This window comes from Pezoporus occidentalis, unplaced genomic scaffold, assembly GCF_034315485.1.
Source record: "Pezoporus occidentalis ecotype Australia unplaced genomic scaffold, CSIRO_AGI_Poc_V1 ctg387, whole genome shotgun sequence".
NCBI classification, from domain to species: domain Eukaryota; kingdom Metazoa; phylum Chordata; class Aves; order Psittaciformes; family Psittacidae; genus Pezoporus; species Pezoporus occidentalis.
The window spans coordinates 139,548-165,751 of record NW_026915710.1 but is presented as its reverse complement, the minus strand read 5'-3'; the positions used below and the strand labels follow the sequence as shown (position 1 = coordinate 165,751).

At 44.9% G+C, this 26,204-nt stretch overlaps 2 protein-coding genes across 5 annotated transcripts; one reads left to right on the top strand and one right to left on the bottom strand.

Moving 5' to 3' along the window:
- Nucleotides 1–219: 219 nt before the first annotated feature.
- On the bottom strand, nucleotides 220–20,661 carry ACOX1 (acyl-CoA oxidase 1). Of its 4 annotated transcripts, none has more exons than XM_062632231.1 (14): nucleotides 20,504–20,661; nucleotides 19,267–19,426; nucleotides 13,293–13,453; nucleotides 8,559–8,666; nucleotides 7,925–8,044; nucleotides 6,737–6,852; nucleotides 6,370–6,539; nucleotides 5,916–6,078; nucleotides 5,018–5,208; nucleotides 4,609–4,788; nucleotides 3,911–4,016; nucleotides 3,679–3,822; nucleotides 2,713–2,919; nucleotides 220–1,716 (listed from the first exon to the last, which is right to left on the bottom strand). In XM_062632231.1, exons 1-14 carry the CDS (start codon nucleotides 20,613–20,615, stop codon nucleotides 1,666–1,668), a joined length of 1,989 nt encoding a protein of 662 aa, XP_062488215.1. In that variant the 5' UTR covers nucleotides 20,616–20,661; the 3' UTR covers nucleotides 220–1,665. The 4 variants fall into 4 exon arrangements, with proteins under 4 accessions (XP_062488215.1, XP_062488214.1, XP_062488217.1 ...); XM_062632230.1 differs by lacking the exon at nucleotides 13,293–13,453 and adding an exon at nucleotides 10,410–10,570; XM_062632233.1 differs by lacking the exon at nucleotides 20,504–20,661 and adding an exon at nucleotides 10,410–10,570 and having other exon boundaries at nucleotides 19,267–19,406.
- A 106-nt stretch (nucleotides 20,662–20,767) lies between these two features.
- On the top strand, nucleotides 20,768–25,024 carry TEN1 (TEN1 subunit of CST complex). Its single transcript, XM_062632229.1, has 4 exons — nucleotides 20,768–20,773; nucleotides 22,489–22,584; nucleotides 22,703–22,860; nucleotides 24,138–25,024. The coding sequence occupies exons 2-4, from the start codon at nucleotides 22,499–22,501 to the stop codon at nucleotides 24,275–24,277; spliced, it is 384 nt and encodes a 127-aa protein (XP_062488213.1). The 5' UTR covers nucleotides 20,768–20,773; nucleotides 22,489–22,498; the 3' UTR covers nucleotides 24,278–25,024.
- The last annotated feature ends 1,180 nt before the right edge of the window (nucleotides 25,025–26,204 follow it).

Below are 26,204 nucleotides of genomic sequence, written 5' to 3'. Positions count from 1 at the left end.
CTACTTGACGTGAGATCCTGAAGGCAGTGCACGAAATAGACACATTTTGTCTGAAAACAGTTTATTAAATCTGTACATACCTCCTCAGTACTCTTCCCAGCAATATAATTTTAACCTGCTCCTCCATCACCTCTCCACAGGTCTATCAACTGAACAGAAGGCAAGGCCCCTTTGCCTCCTCTGGTATCCATTCAATCTGAAAGACTCTGCAGCCAAAAGGCAAGTTTAATCATTTTATTTAAGATCTCTTTCTGTCCACCTACTGCAGGTGGAGGCAAACATTGGGTCTGATCATTGTTAGTGCCAGGAAAAAATCATCCCAAAAACTGATCCAAAACGAGAGACTAGCAGATACCAAAGCTGTCAGAGCACCAGCTCCTCACAACTCCAGGATTTAGGTCTAAACTGAAAGCTTTTTACCAGTTGAAGCTCAGAGATGCTCTTCTCTGCATGAAGAGAGCTTTTATTGTTACTGGACAGAGTTAGTGGTGTTGAGGAATAGCAATGAGTTTGCACAGTGGCAGTTGCACTGACATCCCAGGGCATCAGGAGGTTCTGTTACAAGTTCAGTCTTTGTCCCATTAAATCCAGACAGCACTGCCCAAAGCCCAAGTCAATATAAAACTAAAATTAAGCAAATCATAAAAAGCTCCTTGGAAATGCACAGGCAGGAAAAACTGGACACTTGGGATTGTCGATTTCTTCAAGAATGTCTTTAAAAACCAGAAGGACCTCCCTGAGGAACCAAGGACCTTGGTCAACTGAGTTCTGCTCTCAGATACTGGCTTCATCATTCCAGGTCAAATCTGCAGTTTCTAGCACTCCGCGTAGTTTTTCACATCAAATCTCCATTGCGTAACATTTGTAAAGTGCTTTGAGAGAGTGCCATGAAAACTCTAAGGTAGAGGAAGGGCGAAATATCTCTTAGCAGCACCTACTGCTTACTACGACAACGTTTCTTTTTTTCCCCCTCCGAGCAGCATCACTATATCCTCCTTTGCCTTCACACTAAGAGTCTGGGGCCAGCGATGGAGAAGGCACACAGCAAAAGTTGTTGCTGCAGGGCAGTGAAAGGATGCACTGGAAAACATGAGGATGTTTTCTGGAAGGATGAAGGAAGCAGAGCTCCAGGGGAGGATGAGCATTTCCTTCCCAGCTACATCAGGAAAGGAGTGCCCATGCAGACTGATGTGCACAAAGCTATGCAGGAGGCTTTAGGGAGCATAAATATTTGCCAAACAAGGAGAGAGCTGGTGCCAATCTTAAAAATAAAACCAAAATCAAGACATTGATGCTTTTTTGGGGAGGACAGAACTGCTCTTTAGAAGCCATGGCCTGAGGGCTCTTGACTACCTAGTAGTAAAATCCTGCCACCTTTCCAGTTGACAGCAACTTGTCTCCAGTTAGCAGCTTCACAAAAGCAACCCTTGTGTGAATAGATAAAGCTTTCCCAGATTTCTAAAAGGTTAATCTTACCATTAGAATTGCACTTTAAAAACAGGCATCCATCCCTATGCACTCTCCCCAAACACCTCCTCGACTTAGAAAAGTGGAAAGAAAGGCTACAGTTCTTCACTGTCCTACAGCTACCAGGGTTTGAGAGCTTTGATTTAGGTGCCTGAAGGAAGGACACAGTGTTCAGCTCAGGAAAAAAAACAGCAGGTTTCACAGCTTGGCTTGCATTGGCTTCAGGTGTTTGTGGAAAGACTCATGAACCTGTAAGAGGAGACAGTGGTTACAAGCAGATCAGGCCTCATCTTTAAACCATTTGAGCTCCTCTCATCTTGCAGTGGGGTTTTATACCAAGGACATCCGAATCAGAGGCACAATGGAGGTGCAAGATCAGCCAGCTAACTCCTGTATTTGAGTGTCTGTGTGACACAAAGCACGTCATATAAAGATCCTCCCCAAGAAAAGAGCCACCCCAGTACCTTTCTTGTAAGAAAAGAATGCAAGGTATCTCGCATCCATACAGACCATGTGGCTTTTGAATTAAAATACAAATGGGAGAGGTCTCCTAGGGTGCTAAAGAAGCTCCTAAGTGCCACTGACTTCAGGAACTCAATAAAATGGAGCAAGTTCTGCTGGGATTCAACTACAGCTGCAGTCTCTGGCAGCCCACCATAGGAGATACAGTCTGTCCAAATCAGATAAAGGCAGCAAAGGCCATTGAGACAAGATTTAGAATTCTGCTTTGCTGATGGAAGAAGGACACTGCCTCTTCCTAGCTCAGTTCATTTTATTAGCTCAGATGCAGACATGAAACACCTGACACTGAAGTACTACAGAGGAGCAATTTATCTTCTTCTCCAGTCTTTACTATTGCCTGAAGGCACTGGCAGAATTGCCAGGAAGTAGGTAGGACTTTCACAGCTCCAGTCACTAAGCAGAATTAACAGCAAGTGATAACTGCTTTTAAATTCCATGAGATGACTCCATTGTTTCCCTGTGGAACATATGATTTCCTCCCTCTTAAGTGAGAAACTCTGAAGTGTCCCACAGGGTGCATGTGAAGTACACAAAGGAGAGGAACTAAGTATACTCAAAGCAGAGGAGCAGAAGCCAGGTTGCTAATTTTGGTCTATTACCACCAGTGACTTTTCTCCCCGCTTCATCAATTCATTTTGATCCAATGGTCTCAGCAGAGAACTCTAAAGTGAGTTATTTCTCTAGGCACACGTGGCCTGCGACAAAGAAGTAAGGTTTCTTTACCTCTGTTTTGTTCAGTGGGGATTTCTTTGCCCACTCAAACATGTTCTCATAGACATTGCCATCGTAGCGGCCAAGCACCGATCCCAGGTGACTGTCATGAAAGTCAAAGGAGTCCACCAGGGCCACAGCATTGGGACGAATCACAGCCAAGAGCTCTTTCACATGCTGCTTCACTTGAGTAACTTGGGCATCAGTCAAGATACCCGCCTTGGGGGGTGAAAACTAGAGATTAGCAGAAGAGAATCCAGGCCACAAGAACCCTCCCCTCCTGTGTTCTAACACAGGTCAGCCTTTCCCCCAAACGCAGCAGTTCACAGAACAGTGGATTTTGGTGTTCTTTCCCAAGTTCTAAGTAATCAAATTTGCCATTGTGCACAAGCAAAAGGAGCTGCCTACCATAACCCACCACACTGCCCAGCTATTTAACCCTGGGTAGAAGACTCATTCTTTAGAGTGCCTGAACTTACTTCAGTAGCAAGCGTCCTGAAGAGTATGCATAAGTGTATATTAAGTTCAGCCTGGTTTCAGGGAACTAAAAGCAGCAAAGAGGAAAATGGGGAGACAAAATATTGTGCCTGCCTGAAGACAAAGTAAAACAGTGCTGCAAAAACACAATTCTCAGAGAGAATGAAGTAACACTTGGTAATATAAACCCGTTCACTGAAGTCTAACATGCATCTCCTCTACTGACTCCTTGGTTTCGAACATACAGCACCTGGTCACCAACTGCAAAACACTCAAGCAAACCTAGACTGATGCCACGTTACCATTTATCATCCCACTCTGCTTCTGTAGCAGATCGCCATTAAAACTTGATAACAGCCTTCCATTAGACCTGCACTGCTAATGGCCTTCTGGAAGTCAACAGAACTTAGCCCTAAGCACTCGTGCAACTCCACATTTAAAGCATCTTTGCAAACAATGAGTCTGGCTCTAAAAGATTTAGTGTTGGAGGAAGGCACCAACCTGCAGGAAGTCCCCTGTGTTCTTGCTGATTCCACAGAGAGCATACAGGAGACACAGCTCAGTCAGGACAGCACGGACTGCTGCATTACTGATCTCAGCCAGCTTTGCTGTGAAAAGCTTCACTATCACATAGTGACAGTGTGCCTACAAGAAACAAAAAGGAAAGTGGGTCAGGTTCATGAAGAGGTGAGAAGTTCTTCTAGCGCTTTCCTTTATCAGACACATCATTCACCTCAGATGCTTGCACAAGATCAACAGAAGTTTTATTCCAGGCATCCTCCTTGCTCCTCCTGTGGTTCAGTTCAGCTTCTAAATTCTTTGCTGCAGCTTCTACAAGCCTGTTTCATAAAAGGAAGAAAACCAGATTACACAGTAACACTACAGTAACAGGATTACATACACTGTATTCACATGAATTTCAGTCTAACACATCTGAACTACTCTGAGATCATGTGCCACAACTGAATAAACTGAGTGAAAAGTTGTGGCTCTAAATCACCAGTCATCACTCCTGCAGCTAGAACACAGCTAGAGGGTAAGAGGACATTGGATAGCACATCTGTGCTGCCTGAATACCTACTCCATGTAGGCATCTGTCCTACTCTCACACTTCCTTCACAACAGGCTTTAGTATCAGGATTGTTTCTCTCCAGATCTCTCAGCAGTTTAAATTTGTATGCGTAAATATACTTTACATGCAAATAAGAGATACTTCAAAATGGGACAGAGAACAGAGGGGCTAAGGAGCCTCTTTAACCTCAAAAACCACTTGACACTGACCCTAATCTGGTAAAGCCTGTCACTACCTGACAGCAACACATGGAGCAAAGCTTTGCAAACCACAACACTGACAGGGCAGCGCATCACCATCCCCTCCTGAGACACACAGTTTGACTGGTGCTTGGCTCAGCCTGGGAAGCGTGAACTCACCAGGCAGCACGTGCTTTGTAGGCCTCTACCAAGCTGACTGGATCATTAAGACGCACAGTCACAGTCCTGGCAGCCACATGCTGTGGCTGGATACGTTGCCTGGAGAGATCATTAAGGTAGGACACCATGCCAGTAACCCGCTGCCCAGAACTAACTTGGGTGTAGCTTTTGACAAGGAATCTGGAAATAGAGACAAACAGCAACTCTTACACAGGAGTCATTTGAATGAAGTCAGTTTACGTAGGCTCAGACTAGCGAGGAACAGCTGCAGGCTTATTTTCTGTCAAAAACAGGGCAAGGGACAGAAACAGGAGAGAAGAGTTTCAAGGTAAAATGGGATACTCTTCTACTCATCACTTCCAAGAGCATAATGTCAAGGCAAGAACGCCTCTGGACAGAGCTATCATACCTAGCTGTCTGCAGCATCATGACTGTATTTTCTCCCTCATAGGTGCAGGATGGGGTGAACGTGACATAGATGTCAGGAATGCCGCTGCAGCGAGAGTAGCCATGCCCACCACACGCCATCCGACATTCCTCAATACCAGCATTGGCAGTCCAGGAAGTGAACGCCTTCAGCCCTGCTGTCAGTGCATGGAGCTGATGGACAAAAGCAAAGCCAGTTTAGATATTTATTTTCCAGTTTTAGCTTGCCCACATGCCCAGTACTGTGGCTCCCAGAAAAACCAGAGTCAACACCATCCTTCCACTGTCCCACAGGTTCTGATTCATCTTCTAAGAACTCTTCTCTGAGGAAGAGTTTATGAATACCTCTGTACATCTAAAGACTTCTTTTGAGTAGCCCATCCTTTCTGTCTCTACGCATTGTATGTACAAAACTCTCTTCAACTGCCTGTTGTTACATTAGGATCTCAGACAGAATCCCTAACTGAAAAGTACCATTATACAACCCTAACCCTTCAGTATAGTACTGATAACTTTGATCAACACTCTAGTCACCTGGAAGGACAATCAAGGAGCTACAGGACAAGCCTAAGACCAGTCTTAACTCTGCTCTCAAGCAATATGCAATCATTCCTGAAAGTCACCTTTTAAAAGAATATAGTCACAGTAGCTTTCTCATTGTGCATTAATTCTTTTTTTTTTTTTTAATAAAAGGCTGCTAAATGAATAGTGCAAATAAAGAAGTCACAAGCACATACTGGGCTTGGGATCTCCCAATCTCAAGCAGTACAAGTCATCTCAGGAGTGAAAGCCATAAAGGCTTGAGACCTTTTTTTTCCATGCTACAAAGAAACCTTAGGTAAGATCCAAAACCACCCCTCTGATTGCAGAGGACACAGTACCTCTGGCAGCTCACTCAGATCCCCTTCATTGATGTCTCCACTAATACGACGATAGGTGTCTTTTATGTAGGCTCCCACAAAATGAAAAGCATATGCTGTTGCCAGGAGAGGAAAGAGTTTGTATTGCTGGGTCTGATAATCCAAGATCTGGGGCTCAGGTTCGCTAGAGCAAAATACAGATGAGTTAGTGTGCCCATGACTAACAAACTGCTGCAGAATCCCTAGTCAACTCTCAGTAGGTTCTAGAGTCCAAGCTGCAGCCATATCAAGCCAGACTATCTAAGACTCTACAGTAAAGCCTCTGGCAGGGGGAAGACACTTGTCAAGAATGAAAGATGAAAGTGTTCTGAAACTTTCAAGTGCTACAACAAACATCAGCCATAGTCCTTCTTCCCCCCAGTACTTGAGGTTTTTCTCTCAGCACTTAAGGCCACTCTTATTTCACTGCACTCACCCTGGCTTCAACTCAGACTGGTGTCTCACTGCGCTGTAGCGGATGGCAATGGTACAGGCCCGAGACAGTGAGCGAGCAGAATCACCTACAATGAGCGACCGGATGAACACCATGGTCCCATAGGTTAGCTTGTCACTGAGTGGCTTCACATAGGTGCCATCTGGTTCAACCTACCAAGAAAAAAGAAACAAACCACAGCCTATTGGTTTCTAAAGTGTCCTCCCTTTTACATGTTCACATGTCAAGTTCTAAACTCACCAAGTAGCACTTAGAAGCAACCTACAATCTTTTTGGTACACAATTCAACCACACAAGAGCATTTGAAGTGTCCATTTCTAACAGCATACGCTGGAATGCACTGGTTTACCTGGGCATACTTCATCAGCATGTTTTCCCGAGGAATTCTGAAGTTGTCCATTTTCAGGTAGCCATTATCCATTTCATCATAACCAAATTTTGGCCCTATGTCACCCACTGTAATACCTGCCACAGACAAAGCCATGTTAGGAAATGGGAACTAAACATCACACGAGAGGTTCGAGCTTTCTCCAGTAAAGAGACTTTGGTTTTATAGCCAGTCCTGGGATTTTTAGAAGTCACAGCCAACAAGGACATTCATCTCTTTGATGAGAAAGCATTGTCCTGATTTTGGCTGGGGCAGAGTTAATTTTCTAGTAGCTGGTGCAGCGCTGTGTTTTGGATTCAGGATGAGAACAATGCTGACAGCACACTGGAGTTCTGGCTGTTGCTGAACTGTGCTTACACCAAGTCAAGGACTTGTCAGCTACTCACACTGCCCTGCCAGCAGGCAGGCTGGGGGTGCACAACAAGCTGGGAGGGGACACAGCCAGGACAGGTGACCTTGACTGGCCAAAGGGTGATTCCAGATCATATGGAGTCACACTGAACAATAAAACCTGGTGGAGCTGACCAGTGGTGGTGGCTGCTGTCAGGGACTGGCTGGGATGAGCCAGCAGGAGGTGAGAAACTGCACTGTGCATCACTTGCTTTCTATATTCTTTTATCATTATTATTAGTGTTATTTTCCTCTTCCTTTTCTGTCCTATTAAACTGTTTTTATCCCAACCTACAAGTATTATGTTTTTCCAATTCTATGAGGGAATGGCTGTGTGGTGTTTAGCTGCTGCCAGGTTGAACCACAACAAGTGGACATCAAAACATGGGGATCTTCATATGTGCAGTCCTCCTACTGGGGCAGTTACTTCTGAAGATCATCCACAGCTCACCTCTAGCTAGACGATGATGAAAGTTACTCTTTCCCTTTCAGAAAGTGGGACATGCTGCCTCACAGAATGCAGATCTGGGAAACACTGGGATCAAATTCCAAACTAACCTTCCCATTGAAAGCCCGAGATGAAAAATGACTCGGTGGTAGTTCAGTCATAAGAAAGACTCCTTTAAGCCTTGTGACCTACCAACCATTACTGAAATCAGCTGCTGAAAGAAGCCACATACATCAAGAAGATACACAGAGCTGTATATAGGTGGAGAGGAATACATCTATCATATTCCAGGTATATTCCTTAAGTTTTACCTGGCAAAGGTTCGTGGGTGCCCAGCTGCCGTATGGGAACAATGAAGGCATGCAGCCCTTTGCACTGGCCCTGGGTGTAGAGCTGAGCCAGAACGATGGCATGGTTTGATGTCTTTCCAACTGCAAAAGGAGTGGGAGTCAGAAGGAAAAAAACAAACATAATCCCATACATAGAGTGTCATTCTTTAAAGCAGGATCTAAGATTACCTTAAGCATGTCATGCATTAGAGAACTGGATTTACAACATCAGTTATCAGCCGAATTTTACAGCTAGAAAAAGTTGCTCAAGTCAATGAAAGCTGCACAATATGATTCTCTTGACTATACAATACCAAGTCCTTGGCAAACCTGTCAGTGAAGCCGAAGGAAGTCTAAACTCTGATACAACCAGTCAAAAATTACACCAAATCCATGGAGTGTGAATGATTCTGAGAAACAAATCAGAGCACACAGACAATGCAAGGTTTTAGTAGGCTCTGCCAAGTCTGTTATTTGTTGCGCAAGAGGAACTGCCTTTCACCCAACTCTTTGGATTGTCTTTCAGCCACCATCCTGTAGACAGAACAGGCAGGACATCACCTCCCTAAGCTCTGCCATACATATTCCAGATTTAGGCACACAGAGATGCACTTACGTCCACCAGGCCACCACTTAATGGAAGTCACAGTGGGGCTGTTGAGGATGAATTCCTGGGTAGCAGGGTCATAAGTAGCTGTAGTTTCTAGACCCCGAAGATGAGTTCCTAAAAATAAGCAAAACACAATGTTTTGGCAGAAAGTCAGTCACAAGAGAGACAAGGACAGAACTGGACAAATGGAAGTTGAACTCCAGTAGTAATGTACAAATTTGAAGTTTTGTTTTAGGCTACATAAAGGATTAATTATCAACCAATTCAGGAAGAACAAGTGAGAGTCAGACCATATTCTGGGACCTGAAGCTAATTCTCAGAAAATATGTCCTTGTTGGTTTTTTTTTCCCCCAGTGGTCTAAGACAAGTTTTCCAAGCACCTCCAAACTGACACCTTTTTTCTCTCACACCCCAGAAGCTCAGTTCAAAAGGTCCAAGAAAACATGCTCACCTGGATGTCACTAGAACTGCAATTTGATTAAATAGCAAAACAAAAATCATCTACATTTCAGGCACAAGACGAAAGAATTATCACCCCTCATCTCTTCCTTCCCTCATCAGGCTACATTCTCCTCACTTGATGGAGCAGTTTCTCCTAAACAAGATCATCCATAGCTCCAAGACAGCACATATAGCATGAATATGCTAGGATACTGATGCAGGTAGATGAAGACACTGCAAAAAGATGAAGGTAACCAATCCAGGAAACGTCTTTGTCTTCTACTCCCAACTCCTTACACTTCACACACACCTGCCTCAGCAGTGGCATTGCTCCTACACATGTAAATCCAAAATCACTGGGCCTACTTGCTTGAACTAGAAAGCTGTGAACACTCCTGAGTATGGACTGATAGAGCTAGTGACTCTACATGAAAGCTTCAACATAAAAATTTTATCACCTTGATGCAACCACATTTCCAAAGCATGGAGTTCATGGTAGACTTCCACAGGCAGTTTAATATAGCCTTACTTTGCTGGTAAAGGATCTTCAAACCTCACTAAGTTGCAGGACATTCTCCACAGGCTTGCAGTTAATTTGTGCTTCATTCAGTCTCTACATTTCACTTCAGCACAAAGATGAATCCTGCTCGTTTTTAGAAAATGATTCTCATCTGCAACTCTCAGATGTCAAAAATCAAGGTCCCCAAAGCATAATATCATCCCTTTGAAACTTGCATTAAAAGTGTTGCAATCACAATACTGCTGGAGTTATCAAAATCCACTTCAAGCTTGAAAGCAAAGGAAAAGCAGTAGAGAACAAAGTCTACTTGAGACAGACAATTAAAAAAACATGTTGTGGTCCAATTAAAAAGAACACATGGGAGTGAACTAAAGAACTGGGTGAATAAAGCTCCCCACAAAACATGAGCTTTGGAACCAAGTCATCCACATGTTCTCTGGTCCAAGGTCAGTCCCAGGGTGACAAGCAACTCAATGCCTTTCTTTTTAGCATCTGTTTCAGTACCTTAAAGCTCTGTTCTTTTGTCTTCACACCAACTATTAAGCAGAGAAAAACAGAAATCACACTGGAAAGAATGGTAAGTGTAGAAATGAACAGATGTCATCAAACTGACATCACCACAGCCACATGTGATAGTCTATACTGGTTTGAATGGCACAACAGGAGCATTCAGTATGCTCATCTACAGAGCTACAGACACTAAACTCTCCCCTAGGAAATAAAAAGACAAACAGCATGTGGCACAATGATCCATTAAAAAATCCAGCAGTCCACTTTTCCCTACAGCCCCAGCTGCACATGTGAAGAGGGGGGAAACACACACCATTTTTCCCAGGCAGGGGACTCCTTTGAACACAAACCATTCTTAGAAAGAGCATTTAGTGAATGTACTGTACCATGGCCCATTTCAGTCTGGGCATAAGTGCCAATGATCTCCAGGTTCCAGGCAGGCATGAAGAAGCGATCCTGCTGCTCTGGGGTTGCCTGGGTGAGAAGGGTGGGGAGGAACATGCCCAGATGAAGGTCCAGAGGCTCAGGCCGTCCACGATGAACAAAGCTGTGAAGAAGTGCCATGGGACGGGAGTGTGAAGGGAATGTTATGGGAAGGAAGCAAGCATGAGGATTATGGTGGAGGTTCAGGAAGAGACAAAAAGAGGAAAAAAAGAAAGATTCAGGTGTAAATCAGAATTCAGCAAATGTATTACAGAAACCAGAGCACTGTCCTTTCTCAAGCTGAACAACTTGCCCTTACTTTGAAATAAACATCCTGCAGAGTATTTCCTGCTAATGCTACATAAAATGCATTTGCAGCATTCCTGTATTTTTGGTGCACCACACTTCATAGATATAAAGAAAGATATGAAGTCCACTTTTTCCTCAGGGTAGAATGAGGTAGAACTCTCAGTTTATCCAGCTGAGTGAGCCAAGTTTCAACTGAGCTTGCTTTTCTTATTTTAAAAAGGCATGTCCTAGCTGTCTATGCTACCTATCTTCTCTTTTTTTTTTAAAGATCAGGTGCGATTAGAGTACACTCAATTCCAACGCCTTCAACTTTAGCTATGTTTAAAAGCTCTCTTAAAAGGACAGTGCTCTGCAAGTGTTAAATCAAAGTTGTGAACACAAACAATTTGGCAAGAAAGCCAACATTTTTCAACCAGCACAGTCTCTCCAATTAAATATGCTCCATTAGAGCTACTCTTCCTCCAAGCTCTGTCAAACACCATTATTAGTAAGTGGTCTATTAAGGTTTTCTGATATACAGAATTAAATGCATATTAAACCTTTAAATATTGATAGGTTTGAGTATTAAAAGAGCAGGGATATAGATGGAGGATCAGTACCTCCTGTACAGAGGTTGTCCAACTGGTTCATTTATGTATGAAATAATTAAATAGGTCTAACAGGAACACACAGATTTAAATAAGAGGTACATTATGGAAAGAGCACTGATCTGAACTTAGCTCAAACTCAGCTGACATTCTTAGCAAAGTGGGAAGAACACATCCTCATGTTACTTCTAAACACATATTAACAGGAACTAGCTCTACCTCTACTGCTTTCTAAGAACTGTAGTGTTTTCCTTTGATATCTCAGACACCTACAAATAAATTCAACCATCTAATAAACCTAGTAGCAATGTTTCCTAAGCTTTCTGACTGAGCAGAGACCAAGCTCAACAGAGAACTAATGGCTTATCAGGAATAACAGAGTTCAGTATTGGTAAGAAGTACACAGCTGACAGTCAATGACTGAAAGAAAATCCTATTTACTAGCAAAAGCTATGATCCAGGTAGAAACAGTACAGTAGTGTCAATACTCCTTTTGGTTTCTTTTACAGCCCTGTGCTATTTGTGTTTTCTCTTTCTTTAGTTTTTTTCCAAGAGACGAATTCATTATGGATTAAAATCAGTTCACTAAGATAAAACGGAGTAACCCATCCAGGCTAGGATTCAACTCAATAATGCAGAGGTCTGTTTCCATATCACCAGTTTCTAACTATCAGGATTAAATTAAGGAGAGCTCAGTGACAATTGCTGCAGCAGCTTTACCAGTAAAATAGTTCAGATACTCAACATCCACCACAGGAATACCAAACAGTTGCATTTGAATTATTCAGCATGGAGAGACTTTACCACACTATCACCATATCAGCCCTATTAAGTGTCAAACTACTAATTTTACCATCAAACAACATGAAAACTATGAACTATAAGCAAACCAGACCATCACCAGGCAAAGAAGTGCAATGATCTGATGTGAAATAGCAAGTAGAACAAATCGCTTTGGTGTGAATGCGTGTCTGATTTAAAGAAGTTGGTGTGATAAAGCAAAGAAGGTCAACAGGATTTTATTGGTGCCACCCAGGTGTGCCTCAGCTACGGGTGCTAAGCCAGGTTTGCTCATTCCATCTCTCCCAAGCAGAACAGACTCAGGATTCCCTCTGTTGCCTCTTTTACAAAGATTTCGGCTACCACAAGTAGCTGTAAGTGAACAGCAACTGGCATCACCAGCTAACTTCTGCAGTTGTCCAGACTTGTACGTATCCCACTTTCCAAGTTTAGATGCCAGCACAAGCACTGGAGTCTTTGCTTTGCTGAACTACTCTTGCACATATTTAACAGCCATAATTCCAGGTTCAGGGCTAAAAGACTGTTTTCTGATCCATTAAATGTTCTTCCAGTTGAAGAATGAGTCATTTTCAACAACAGCAGGAATCAGATGTTTTTCTTCTTTGAAACCAAGATTTTTCCATGATGTTGTACAGCAGCAATCAAGTAGGATCTGGAAGAAAAGTGCCTGGGGCAAAGCATATCTTACTCTCAAAACCAAAACTGTACAACCTCACCATGCTGTACTGCATCTGAAGGTGTACTTCTGACCTGTTTAAGCAGGGCAGTCATGCACTAAGAACCAAGATATATGTGACCCAAATTCAGGCAAAAAATCAAAACCACAGTACTGCTGACTAGCATGTTCCAAACCAGTTCAAGTGAAATTCAGACTCCCACAGCTCAGAACCACCTCCTCACCTTAAAGCAAAAGTAAACAACTACAAAGTCAGTAACCAGCTAAAAGGTGCATTCTGGAAAAGACCAAAATTAACTCTGTGATTGTTAGGATGTGAAATGAAGCAGCTGTCTACCTACCACACAGGAAATACCCACAGTTAACCAACCCATTTTACTTTCCCCCTTTTAGCTTTACCTAGGGAGCATCATCCATTTCCAAAAGGGAGTTATAGAACAGAGGTTACCCATTGATCCCTGCAGGGAACTAACCATGTCCCATTTCGGTTTGGGCGTAGGTGCCAATTATCTTGACTCCATGGACCAGGGGCAGCCATTTCTCCTTCTGAGCATCAGTCGTTTGGGTCTCTAAGGTTTTTTGAAACATGCTGAAGTGGAGACCGAAAGGTTCAGGAAAATTGCCCAAGCATGTTCTACAGGAGAGAAATAGAGGGATCTGGAGCTCAGTCTGAAAGGCTTTTTGCCAACCCTACAATAAGATAATTTCTTTACCTATTGCAACCTCTTCTTTTGTCCCACAGTCAGCCTCCAAATCAGGAGGCATCAGGATCATAGAATGGTTTGGGCTGGAAAGGACCTTAAGATCATCCAGTTCCAACCCCCTGCAATGGGCAGGGACAACTCACACTATGTCACCCAAAGCTCTGTCCAACCTGGCCTTGAGCACTGCCGGAGATGGGGCAGCCACAGCTTCTCTGGGCACCCTGTGCCAGCATCTCAGCACCCTCAAAGGGAAGAACTTCTGCTTCAGAAACTCTTTCCTGCTTCATTGAAACTCTTTCAGTTTAAAATCATCACCCCTTCTCCTATCACTACAGTCCCTGATGAAGAGTCACTCCCCAGCATCCTTGTAGCTCCCTTCAGAAGCAATGCTGATGGGGAAATAAATGGGGTTTTTTTTTCAGGCATTTTCTTCACCCAGGAATCCTGCTGTTACTGTGTAACTGGAAAAAAAAAAATCTAGAAAGATTCAAGGCGAACTCTAAACTGAGGACATGAAAATCAAGTTATCTTCTCCCTCACCTCTCAGGCTTGGTGGGAATAAATCCCACTGCTGCTGGTAGCCTAAAACTAGGCCATTATTAGCTACAAGCACTACGTATCGAAAAGGAAAAAGCTTCTTGGGTGACCAAGTCTTCTCAGAAGAGTGCTGTGTTCCATGTAGCTGCTTCTACCCAATACAGAACTCACCTTCAATTAAAATTACTGTTACAGGCTGGTGCTGGAGGGGATGGAAGGAAGTCAGACAGTTTAGGTGTGCCTCATCAAAATAGAAGTTATTTCATGAGAGAACTCTAGCAATTTAGTTGCCACAATGGCAGGCAAAGTACATTCCTAATTACAAGCAGCTCCATAACACAAACATACTAGAAAGTTTCACTGTGTAGAAACTGTGTAGTAAATGATAACAGCTTCCCTTCAACATTCTGCAGTCTGAACAGCTTTTTCACCTTCAATCTATTGTACACAAAAGTGTTCCATCCTAACTCTAAGCTGGAGAAGGAAAAATATGACTGCCCTGCAGGAACAGAACTCCCCACTTACTCAAAGATACATCCTTCCATCCCAAGGTACTAATACCTGCTCAGGGAGCATATTAAAGAGCTTGTTGCCAACACAGATCCACATTACATAGCAGATGCTATGCACAGTTTGTCAAATTACAGCAGCATTTGTGACTGGGATTTTACACCAGGACTGGAATAAGTGCTTGGGAGCAGAGAGCACATACTAATTCAAAACCACATCCCTTACACATGCTGTGGAGCTCAGCCGTAGGGTAAGAGAAAGCAGGACAAAGCTTCTTCAAGCTCCACTGAATTGCATACTGAAGATGCGCGTTTTAAATGGAACAGTTTTCAAATAGACAAGACTGAAAAAGTGATGGATTGTTCCAGAAGCAAAACCAATCATACAATCTAAAGCTGGCTCTCAAGATATTAACTGTGCTTCAAGCTGGTGTCTAGAGTGTTTGCAATCAAAGCAGCGTTCTTACCAGAAAATATTCTGTTGCCTACAGGAGCACATGGTTCCAAGTCAAACTTACGGTGACCAAGGCCTTAAAAATGCTACAAGGACAGCCCGACAAGAGTATTTTTCAGCATTTCTGTGGTTTCCTACACAGGTTATTTACTCTCAGACCCATATAGCAACAGAAGCACCCTTCACTTCCTCACTGCTTACAGCATAATTACTTGATATCTAGTCCTTGGGCCCAATAAGGATAAACCCACAGAGGGAAACCAAGTGTTGACTATGAAATACACTGCTTCAGGGAGGCTTGGGAAGAGCTTGTGCAGTTCTCTGCATGTTTTCAAAAGCCATTGAAACAACTTGTGAAAAAGGTGCAGCACATGCTTTGCTGTCAGAGAAAGCAGGTCAGACACTGCTGCTCTGAAGGTAATACTCCAGAAAAATCATGAAGGTCCCACCAGCAGCCGTCATTGCCTATGACTAATGCTTAATCACAACTGCCAGATGTTTCATGCTTAACTAGGACCTTCTCTGATAGCAGTAAGAAGAATGACATTTTGGGAGTGAATACTTTAACATCCCTGTGTCAGAAGGTCATGCTATTTCACTGACTAAACACACAGCATTCTTGCATTAACGAGGCTTAAAGCAGAACTGAAAGCTAATATACAGCAGAAACTTCTCATCTCTGCATACTCCATATGGAATGTTTAGGATTTCCTTAATGTGTCTTTTAACAATTTGAAAGACAGAGAGAATCCCATTTTCCTTGTGACTCAGGGCAAACAAAAAGAGGTATTTGCTGTGAAGGGAGGAACAACAGGTTTTCTTTCCTTCTTTTTCCTCTCTCAAATGATTACTCCTTCCAATTTCTACATTCCCACAGCTTGTTCCCCAAAAGCTGCATCGTGTAACTGTTCGAGGACTTTGCTACATCAGGACTGAATGTGGCACGAGCCATTCGATCAATGAGCAATGGCCCTGTCAGTCTGAAGTCAGACTTGTCATGACAATCAGCAAGTCAAGAGAAGGGCTGCAGCTCCAAACCCACTTATGGGAGAAGGACACACTACTTCATCAATAACAGATCTTCATCGATTTCATTGCAGCCAACACCACCCACATAGTAAAAGACAACTGTATTGGAGAGGTGAGTGTTGACAGTGTATCTATCAGCAAACAGAGTACAACAGAAGCAAAGTCTATGTTTTCAGAGACTCCAAAGCTAAATGAACAACTGCAAAGATTCTCAGGCTGCAGAACTGGGTCACAGAATGAGGCCATTTACTTTAAGCACAATCTGGAAGCAAGCTCTTCTAGCTTTTTGTGGTTCTTGAGGTAACCCTCTCAAAGAAGAGCATGAAGGGTTTCAGTGTTAATAGATATTACGGTAATAAATCCCTTTTCCAGCTGTATCAAAAAGACTCATCCAACTCCAAATTAATTCAGCAGTGGTTAATAGGGCCCTACTACGCTTTTGCTGGTTTGATTTGCTGAAAGCTACTCCAGGTCCTAACACTAGATTCAAAATAAGAAGTTCAAATTCTCACAGGGGAAGTCCACATTCATGCAATGCTTATGAACACAGGAATAATCTGTTGATTTGCAGCTCTCGGATCTTCTCTGACCCAGTTTCTCCCAACTGTTTTTCTCTTCTTCATTTACTCCCCTTTTCCTCAGTGAAGGTTAAACTTGAAGGTGAATTAAAACTGACAAGATTGCTCTCTTCAGAGTTGTGCGGCACAGAACAATTCCCATTTTCCACACTGACTTACACTTTCCTGCAGCCAGACTGTGAAGAAAATCTTAACTATTGGCACTTCTAGGCTGCTGGCCTTCAACAGCTGTAGCCACAGCAGCAACTGCAGTGTTGCCACATGTTAAGACATGAAGAACTAGCTGAAAAAGCAATAAAAATGATTTTTCATTGTATTTGATAGATCTTCTTACATTTTGGAATGCAAAGCCCTCTGGAAACACGAAGGAGGAGCTTTCTGTTGGGCATGTCACAGCAGCAACAACTGTTCATCTCCAGGACAGTTGAAGGAACAAGCATTTCTCCTCTTCATAAATTAAGCTATAAACTCAGTCAGTCAAACACAAAGCTCCCTGGAGAAGCTCTGGCTTCCAGGAAAAGCCACAGGAAAGCAACAAGCTCAAAATTCGAAATATGCATACGTGAATAATCTGTCCCTGCTGTTTGGGGATAATCCAAGGCACAGGGAATTGATGACAAAATATCTTAAGCTTCCATATGTAAAAATCTGATGGTCAATCACAATAAATACAACTTGAGACGTGAATCAAGGACTTCCATCTATTTCAATAACTTTGTCTAAGGTATGTCCATTATACCCATTCAATTTTCAAGTTCAGAAAAACAAAACCCCAGTTTCTCTACGTCAGCTTTCACACAAATAAAGGCCCTTATAAAAAAAAGTCCCAAATAAAGTTTTGCAAGTTGGGTGGGGTTCACTAAACTTAAAGTGTTTGGCAGTCAGCAGGTGAGAAAGTGGAGACAGATACTGAAATGGAAATGAAATCTAAGGATGGAAAAATAATCCATTCATTTCTTCCCTTTTCTATGCAGCACAAAGCAAACAGCCTCCCTTGCAAACACCAGGTGTTAAAGTAAGGAAATCAGGAATATGAACAGAACACAGTTTTCAGAGCAAACATATTCCACTTGCAGGCAAGAAGTGTACGTGCTGCTCTTCATTCTTTGTGTTATTACAGAAGATACTGGAAAATGCAGCCTGTAGTAATGCAATTGTCTCTTGAAATCCTCAATGTCCACAGTTAGAATTGACTCTGAAAGAAGTAATCCTTCCTCATGGTTTCAGCTGATTTTGGATCACGAGCTCTGACTAGTCACACCTAACTATTCACAGCACGTAACACTTGGATGTGATATTTGGTACCTATATGAAATACTAAGCTTTCATCCATTTAATGTTAAGAATTGCTGACTTCTAAATAAGTTTATGGAAGGACAAAAGGAGAATCTAACATTTGACTACTTCAGAAAGTCCTGTCTTCATAAAGTATTGTCAGTAATGCTACCATTAGACAGCACTGATATTGCAAGCTTTGGTGAAGTCTGCCAGCTGGCATGCTGGATAGGCTGCTCCGAGTTTTCTCCATACAAATAACTAAAAAACTTCCCTATCACCTCCAATAATCCTCATATAGGAAAAATTCTAATGATTAACTTCTGCCACGTAGTACCTGAATAACCCAATGCAGTCACTGAACTTCCTTCTTGTTGTCACTGTCCACCAGTGCCAGTTTTCAAATGACATTTCCATTACTGCCATGAGAGCTTTCATGAAGCAGGTCAGTGCAGACCAAGTTCTTTGAAATTCAAACTCCATCAGACAAATTTGATTCCAGCTCGCTACTCCCAATATTCATGCCCTGAGGCTAACAACAGCTTTCCCACAAATCCAGTCAGAGGGGGCTTGTGATGCTACCACTGCATTATTTCATTTGCAATGCTCATTTAATGTGCCAGAGTATTCATGGTATGTCCAGATGTGTCTAGAGCTGTGCAATCTCCCTCTGTTAAGCAGTTTCTGTCTGATTATATGAGAATGAGTTTAACGGAACTAAGGGGAGAAATACATCAAAGTCAGGAACTAAGTTCCCTGCAAGCTGCAAAGAATCAAACTCGGATGTTAAGGGCAGTTTTATAAATTTAATCCAAGGGTAATAGTATCAGATAAAGGTCAGATACAACAAAATGCCTCTAGGTGAAAGGGAACCACTACAGCACCAGGAGCCTGAAGCAGGGAGATAGGAGAGAGAGTTATAAACAAAAAACATATAAGCTATCCTGGCACATTTTCAACTATGCCTGTAATGCAACTTTATTAGGTCTAAGTGCAAAGTGAAGTAATCAGTTTTAAGAGATTTCATTAGAAGCTGCAACCTCATCAGATCTGTCCAGATTCAAAATATTTTGGTATAATTTTTATTTCTTTTTGGAAAAGAAAAAATGATCAGACTACGAGTCCTATTTTTTACTTTCTGCACCATATATAATAAACAGGGTGCGATTATTAATGGTGCATTTCTAGTCAAAAATCTAAGATAACACAATATTCAGCTTTTCAGCGGCAATGTACTGAAGCCAAATCTTCAGGAGGCTTTTGTACAGGTCTTGAGCTTCCTTAAACAGCAAACACAGCAAAAAAGCCCAACTCTAACACCCTTAATGATGATTCAAGCTGCAAACTCCATAGCGAGGTACCTTTTAAACCAGTAGATCTCCTCTGGGTCTGCAATTCCATATTCTCTTAACTTCATCACCATCAAAGAGCTCTTCCTGATGGCTTGCTCATAGCGCTGGCTGCGGGACAGGAAGTTCAAATCCTCATGCTGGAAGTCAGGGTCATTAATAACTAAGGCCTCTGGGGACAGAAGAGAAGAGGGAAACAAACTCAGCTTCCACAAACCTCAACAGGCAGCAGGTGAGAAATGATTCAGCCTTTCACTTGCTGGATCTCTGGGTACAGATAACAGAACATAACAACAGCTAATGCAATTAGAAAGATATCACAGCTCTTGGAGAAAGGGACTCTAGCAACAGGGCATTCTCCCATTCCACACATAAAACACATCTTAAATTCAAACCACACCTGGCAGGAGGGTAATTCACTTATGAGGCCCTCAGTTTACTTGCAAGGCCCCTCAATAACTATCTCAAAGCCTCAGATAATCACCCTTACTGCCAGAAAAGCTGCCTCATGAACTTTGATCCTTGCAAAGGGTACATCTATTACTCCAACCATTCCAACTGGAAACCAAGATACCCAGAAGCCACAGTCCCCTTTGGCACTGAAGTTACACAACCCTTTGGGAGCCTCATCCCAGTGTGGGCTGGGAAGAGGATGTCGGTATGCTGTCATTAATCTCACATATCATGGGAATGGCGAGTGACAATCACGTTGTACATGTACTGCTGGGCACAAGCGTACTAAAAAGAAAAAAAGGGAGAAGGGCCCAGAAATATGCCCATGGGAAGTTGCCTCTGGAGGAAAGGATAATTGAGAGGTAGGACATTACTCTATTAGGGCCACCCTAATACTTTTAGCGAAGGGCAGAACACAGGGACACAACACTGCTCCTGTCTAACCCATCAGACAGACACCCTTCCCCCTGCAAGCCCTCTCCTCGCAGCTTCCCCTCTCCCCAGAAGTTCCTACCCAGGTTTTCCCTGCCCTGCAGCCGGCCTCCCCACTGCCCCCTCCCCAGGTCCCCCTCTCCCCACATCCTCCCCCCTCCCACTCTGTCCCCGGGTTTCCCTCTCCTCAGAAGCCCCATACCGGGCCTCCCTCTCCCTCCGCAGCCTCTCGCCTCCCCACACACCCGATTCCCCCTCCTAAAACCTTCTCCTCCCCTCACAGCCCTTCTCGAGCTGTCTCCCGCTCCCCATAGGACGCCCTCCCCTCAGCGGTAAGGGGTCACCGGGCCGGGGCCATCCCCACCGAGCTCCTTCCGGCGGCGGGTGCGGTCGGGGCCGCCATCCAGGATGTGCGTGAGGAGCTCGGGCTGGAAGGTGGCGGCGGCGCGTTCCCTCCGCAGGTCCGCGTTCATCATCGTGGGGACAGCAACGGCGGCGGCTCCGCACGGCCCCAACCCCGGCGCCCTCTGGCTCCGGCCTCCGCTCCACCAAGCCACGCCCTCACGCACGTCACGCCCGGCCACGTGACCGTTCGCTCCCGCGGGAAGAGGCGGTGCGAGCGGCGAGCAGCGGGAGCGGGTCAGTGCGGGCCGGGGCGTTCAACCGCGCTTTAAAGGGGCCCGGCCGCGGGCTGCAGGCGGGGGACGGATAGATAAAGGTCTTGGAGCGGGGGCTTAGTGACCTGCGCGCAGAGAGCTGCGCTGGACGGACGGGCATGAAATTGGGCATTGCACAGAATCGGCTAGGCTGGAAAAGAGCTTTAAGATCAGTTGCATAGCGCATTGAGACTGCACGTAACATCCTGCACCTACAGCCACCTGCAGCCAGGCGTTTTGTGGTTCATTAAGAGCGCGTGCTGCTCTTGGTCACGCATTAAGTGTTGCATTAGGTGTATATATATCTGCATGTAACGTGCTTCACTCGGGGCCAAGTGTCTGGTAAATGCACATGCAGCATCATGCAGATGAGGTTACATGTGCATTAAATCGTGCACTGAGTAGGCACATAGGTTGGGCATGTGTTAAAAAGAGCATTAAATGCGCACTGAGCATCCTGCACTCCTGGCTGATCCCACCGTGCTGCACAGCTTGAGCAGTGTAGGACAGCCTTTGCCCTGTTAGGCAGGTGTAGAACTGAACCTGCTTTTTAAATCTGGGTTAGGTAAGGTGGAGATGAAGGGAGCTGCAGACTGCGTGGAAGAGATCCACCTCCATCACTCCTGGTTGGGACCCTGACAGAGGGGTTTCGTGGCCTTGCACAGGGACTCGGGGCAACCAGACCAGGCACCCAGGGGTGTGCAGGGACGGGGTGAGTAGGATCACCCTGGTCTCGGTGGCTTCCCACATCAAGGATGGCAGTGGGGCATTTTGTAAGATTGCAACCCCTGACCAATGTATGGGTTGAGCAGGCATTAAAGCCACAGGCTTACAGCTCACTGTGTCGCTGCTGCTGCATAATCAGTATGGGGGATCCTCGAAGCTGCTGGGGTGGCCCCCTGTGTCTGCGTTGCAGGATACCTGGGCCGTTGTGCAGCTTTTGGGGGTCCCCCCCAGGGGGCAAAAAACAGGATGTAAAACAATAAATGGAGCATGGAAACATGCCAAACACAGGCCACCTGCAAGGGAGATCAGAGGAAAAATTGTGCCAAAAGAAACCGCTTTGGGGCACAGCAACAGCCTAGCTATGGCACTGGCTAGCATGTATGTGCTCCATACTGGAGGCCCCACTTAAGTCTTGTCTTGGTGTGAATCATTCTAACTCATTGCTGCCTTCTAAAGCCTCCTAGACTCCTGGTGAAGCCAGGTGGGCTTGTATCCAAGTATGGATCACACGCTGCCAGAATTTCTTATTCTGCAGCATAAGAACAGCCTTGGGATCCTAATCTTGCTGCGTGGTACCCCATCACCCCAGCAGCTGGGTCTGCTCCTGCATCTCAGTCCCTCACACTCTCTGAACTTCTCAGTCACTATTTTTCCCACTTACTTAACCTTTCTCAACCCATCCATAGCCTAGGGAGATCTGGAGGATCTGGTGGGCTGCCTGTTGCTGTTGATGCTGGACTGTGGGAAGGGGGAAGGTAGGGGAAGGTAGCCCCTCTTCATGCCGGGATGCTGGGGGCTTTGCATGTGCACTGAGCTGCCAGCAGGGCTCAGCAGAGAAGCTATGAAGCTCCTGCAGTCCTCTGGGTGGGGAGGCCCTGATGAAGGACAGAGTTTTGGGGCAGTGTCACCAGGTATCTAGGTCAGGTACTGGGGTGGCATGAACTCAGATCTTTCACTTTACTGCAGGCCTTACAGAGATGCTGCCAAGTGCTGGTGTCTATTACTTTCCATGGGAGATCAACAGCTCAGTCCCAGAAGGGGAGGCACTGAGAACGTTTGGCAGGTGAGAAGGGTACACTGCTGTCCTTGCAGGCCAGGCTTTTCTTTCACTGGCTGACCCCAATCCCTTTGTAATTGTTGTATCTCTGCACTGCTGAGCTTCCCAAATCAATCATTCCCAGGTTATGCTGCTATGACCTGGCCCGGTCTGAAGCTGTTCTCACCGCTCAGCACAGCTCAGCTCAGTACCAGGTTTGTGTGGACACCAAGTTTGTGGAGCCATTCCAAGCCCAGCTGGGATCTCGCTACATGGTCCTGGGAGAGGCTGAACATAGGGAAGGTAAATGCTTCAGGCATCAGTGCCCTTTGCTGTTCAACAGCTTCTTCATGGCTCCCTGTGTGCACGGTGAGATGCTGTCACTGAGGCTGGCGTTGGCCAAGGCAAGCCTCTAGTCACACAAGCATGTGATTCAGGGCAGGAGCAGCCTGTCTCTCCCCATTGACCGTGAGAAGAGCCACCACCATTATTTTGGTGAAAATCTGATGCTCTGGCACAGATTTTGTTCTAAAAAAGAAGCACCCCAGCAGCATCGCTGGGTTGGTGAAAGCTGTAGTGGAACCTTCTGGCATCATTGCCAGCCACCATATCATATTCACTCCAAACATGGTTGATTGCAGCAATACCTCACTGTGAGCTGGGGGTTGATCTTTGCCATCCTTGAAAGGCTCTAATTATATCCCTGCCCTCAAAACATGGGGCGTGAGGAATGGAGCAGGCTCTGTTGTGTAACAGGGCACCCTGTTACGTCCTTTCCTGGGTGCCCTGAGCATTATTCCAGCTGCATGGCTCTTTACCTGGGGACTTGATCTGGGCTGGGCTGTGCGGTTGGGAAGCAAATCCCAAGTGTTGTCTTGCCCACACCTGGCAACAAGCATTCGCATTCATACCATTGAAACCCTCAGTGGCATGTGGAACACCACACTGCACATGGCATTGAGTGAGTAACCAGCTAAGCCACTGCTGCAGAGTTCCTTTAGAAAGACATACTACTTTGTTTATCACAGCTTAGGAGCGAGTTGTCCCCATTTTGCAGGGGTGGAAGGGGAGCAGGCTGAGATGGTGGCTGTGTTGCCAGGGTTTGGCCTCTTTTGTGCATCTCTCTTACCATTTGAATGCTACTAACAAACTGTCAGTTATAGTCAACATTGAGCCTGTTCTAAGCCCAGCTTTGTTCTGTCCTCGTCTGCATGGAGGCATTCAGAAATGAGCTTAGAACCCATCCCTGGTGCTTTTCAGACAGGGAAATCCAAACTTCATCCAGTCACGAAGTAAACAGATGCTGCATGGTAGGCATTGCATGTCCTAGGCTCAGTGTTCCCCAGTGCACGGAGAGCACGGTGTCAGCATTTTGTAGCCTACAGAAGGAAAGCACATAACTAAATTAACCTGCTCCTGGGCCTGCTGCTCACGCTGGTGGCTGGTCCAGTCTCCTGCAAGTTCTCAGGCTATGATTATTTGGCCAGCTGGAGCAGTATGCTGCCTGTAGGGACCTCTCTGTTTGCCTCCAAGCTGGTCCATCTGGTTTTCTTTATAAAGAAACTTCCTGTTTTTCCCAGGTGAGGGTCCCGTGGTAAAGGCACGAATATTGACCTGCGTGGAAGGGCTGAATATGCCCTTGCTGGAACAAGCCTTACAGGAGCAGAGGAAATACTTCAGCGAGAGGCAGGAGAAGAAGGTGGGAAAGAGCACATCCTGACAGCAGCTCTGAGGCCAGCCGTATGCTGGTCCTTGCACTGCCATTTGCAACAGCTCTGTTAAAAGTAAATTTAGAAGATGGGTTTGCGACATACTGAGGTTTGCTGTGGTAAATAGCAAAGTAAAGTCACGATGAGGGAAATGCTTGAAGACTCTGTGAGTCAGTATGTGCCTGTGGGCTGTGCGTTCATGCAGGTGTCATCACTGAAAATAACCTCTGGGAAGCAGGTTGGGTTGTTTAAAAAGGGAGGTTAAGAAAAGGGAGCACTTGAGTTATACTGGTCCTTTTGTAATGCAGGGCTTGGAGAGGTCAGAAACAGAGGAAGTCTCTGAATCTGGAGTTAAGCAACTTACTCTCAAAGCTCAGCAGCTTATGGGCTGTTGGCAGATAAAGGGTGAAGGGCATTAGCACAAAGTTCATGAGCCCTGGGTGACTGCAGGTCCAGTTTAGTTACCATGACTCAGCTTCCATACAGAAGCATTCCTGGCAAAACACTCACGGATCTGGGCTGACCAGCAAAGAAACAAGAAAAACAAAGAGTTATTTCCAGCAGCACTGCCTCTTCAGGTTTTCAGGAGCTGCTGTATGGGGGGGGGGGGGGCTGATTTTTACTGTAGGAAACATATTTGCAATGCCCTGAGAATCACAACTTGACTTTCTTCCTTGACACAACTAAGTTTAGGAGACCTTAAATCACTTTATTGAAGCTTTTGATTGATGTATTCCTAAATAAAGATTTAAAAAGAAGGCAGCCCGTCTCTTATTGATTGAAACCCTCTTTCTTGCTAAGGCAAATGCATAACACAAAGGCCTTGCAGAAACCCCTGGATTTGCTGGATGGATGGTGTAAGAAAACTTGGCGATGTGCAGTTTGCCTCCTCCTCAGCACTGGGTGTATAAAGAAGGGCTTGGCTTTGAAAACATTGCAAGAAGAGGAGATGAAGTTACATCAGAGCCACTCTGGTTTAAGAACATGGTGCCAAGCCCACCTGGCAGAACTAAACCATCAACAAAAAGACCAAAAATCACTAATGTGGGATGAGAATAAGTTAGTGCAAGAGAGGAGACTCCTGTGCTACAGGAATGCCCGGACCTGGAGGTAGCTGGGACTGTGGTTTGCAGGCAGAATTCAGCCTTTTCTGCTTTTTGCTGGTGAAATGTACAGAAAATAGGGACTGAAGCAGTACAATGCACAGCAGCAGATCAAAACACAGCAGGTATTGACAAAGTCCCCTGTTACCAGCAGGCTTGATTCAAGGGCCTGAGGTAGCTCAGTAATTACAGTGCTTTCTGTAATCTTTAATCTTAGTTTAGCCTTATGTTTTTCATTCACACAGTTACAGAAATACAAAAACCCTGCCTCAGCACACTTTGTTCTGCCCAAGTCCAAAAACATGAACTCAAGAGCCAAGATTTTTAACCTGGTTCTTTAAGAGACAGTGATGAGCTTGTCATGGTGGGTTTATGTTTACACCTCATCTCCTCTCTCTTCTCCCACCTTCCTCCTCATGCTTAAATTTTATCCAAATGGCCAGGTTTGCCAGAGAGTTGGGAATAGCCACGACGCCAGGGCTGGGAACAGCCAAGATACCAGATTCCTACAAGAAAACAACCAGAAAATCAACCAACCATGAAGCAGAGAGCAGATTCAGCAGTGACTCCAAGTGGAGATATGAGGACAAATTCAACCTTCACAAGCCACTGGGGAACCCACACTGGAGTTGGCCGTAGCCACGTGGATCCCTCTGCAGCCAGAGAACGACTGCCCTTTGGTTCTTTCACATTGGCAGAAATCAGGATCAGTTGCACAAGGATGTTAAGCTGGCTCAGCAATGGGTTAAAGCAGTCTTTTGGGGGTCACCTAAAGTTGGGGTCTGCACTGTGGACCCATGCACCCATGTCCTGCTGTGCCCACCCAGAGACATGG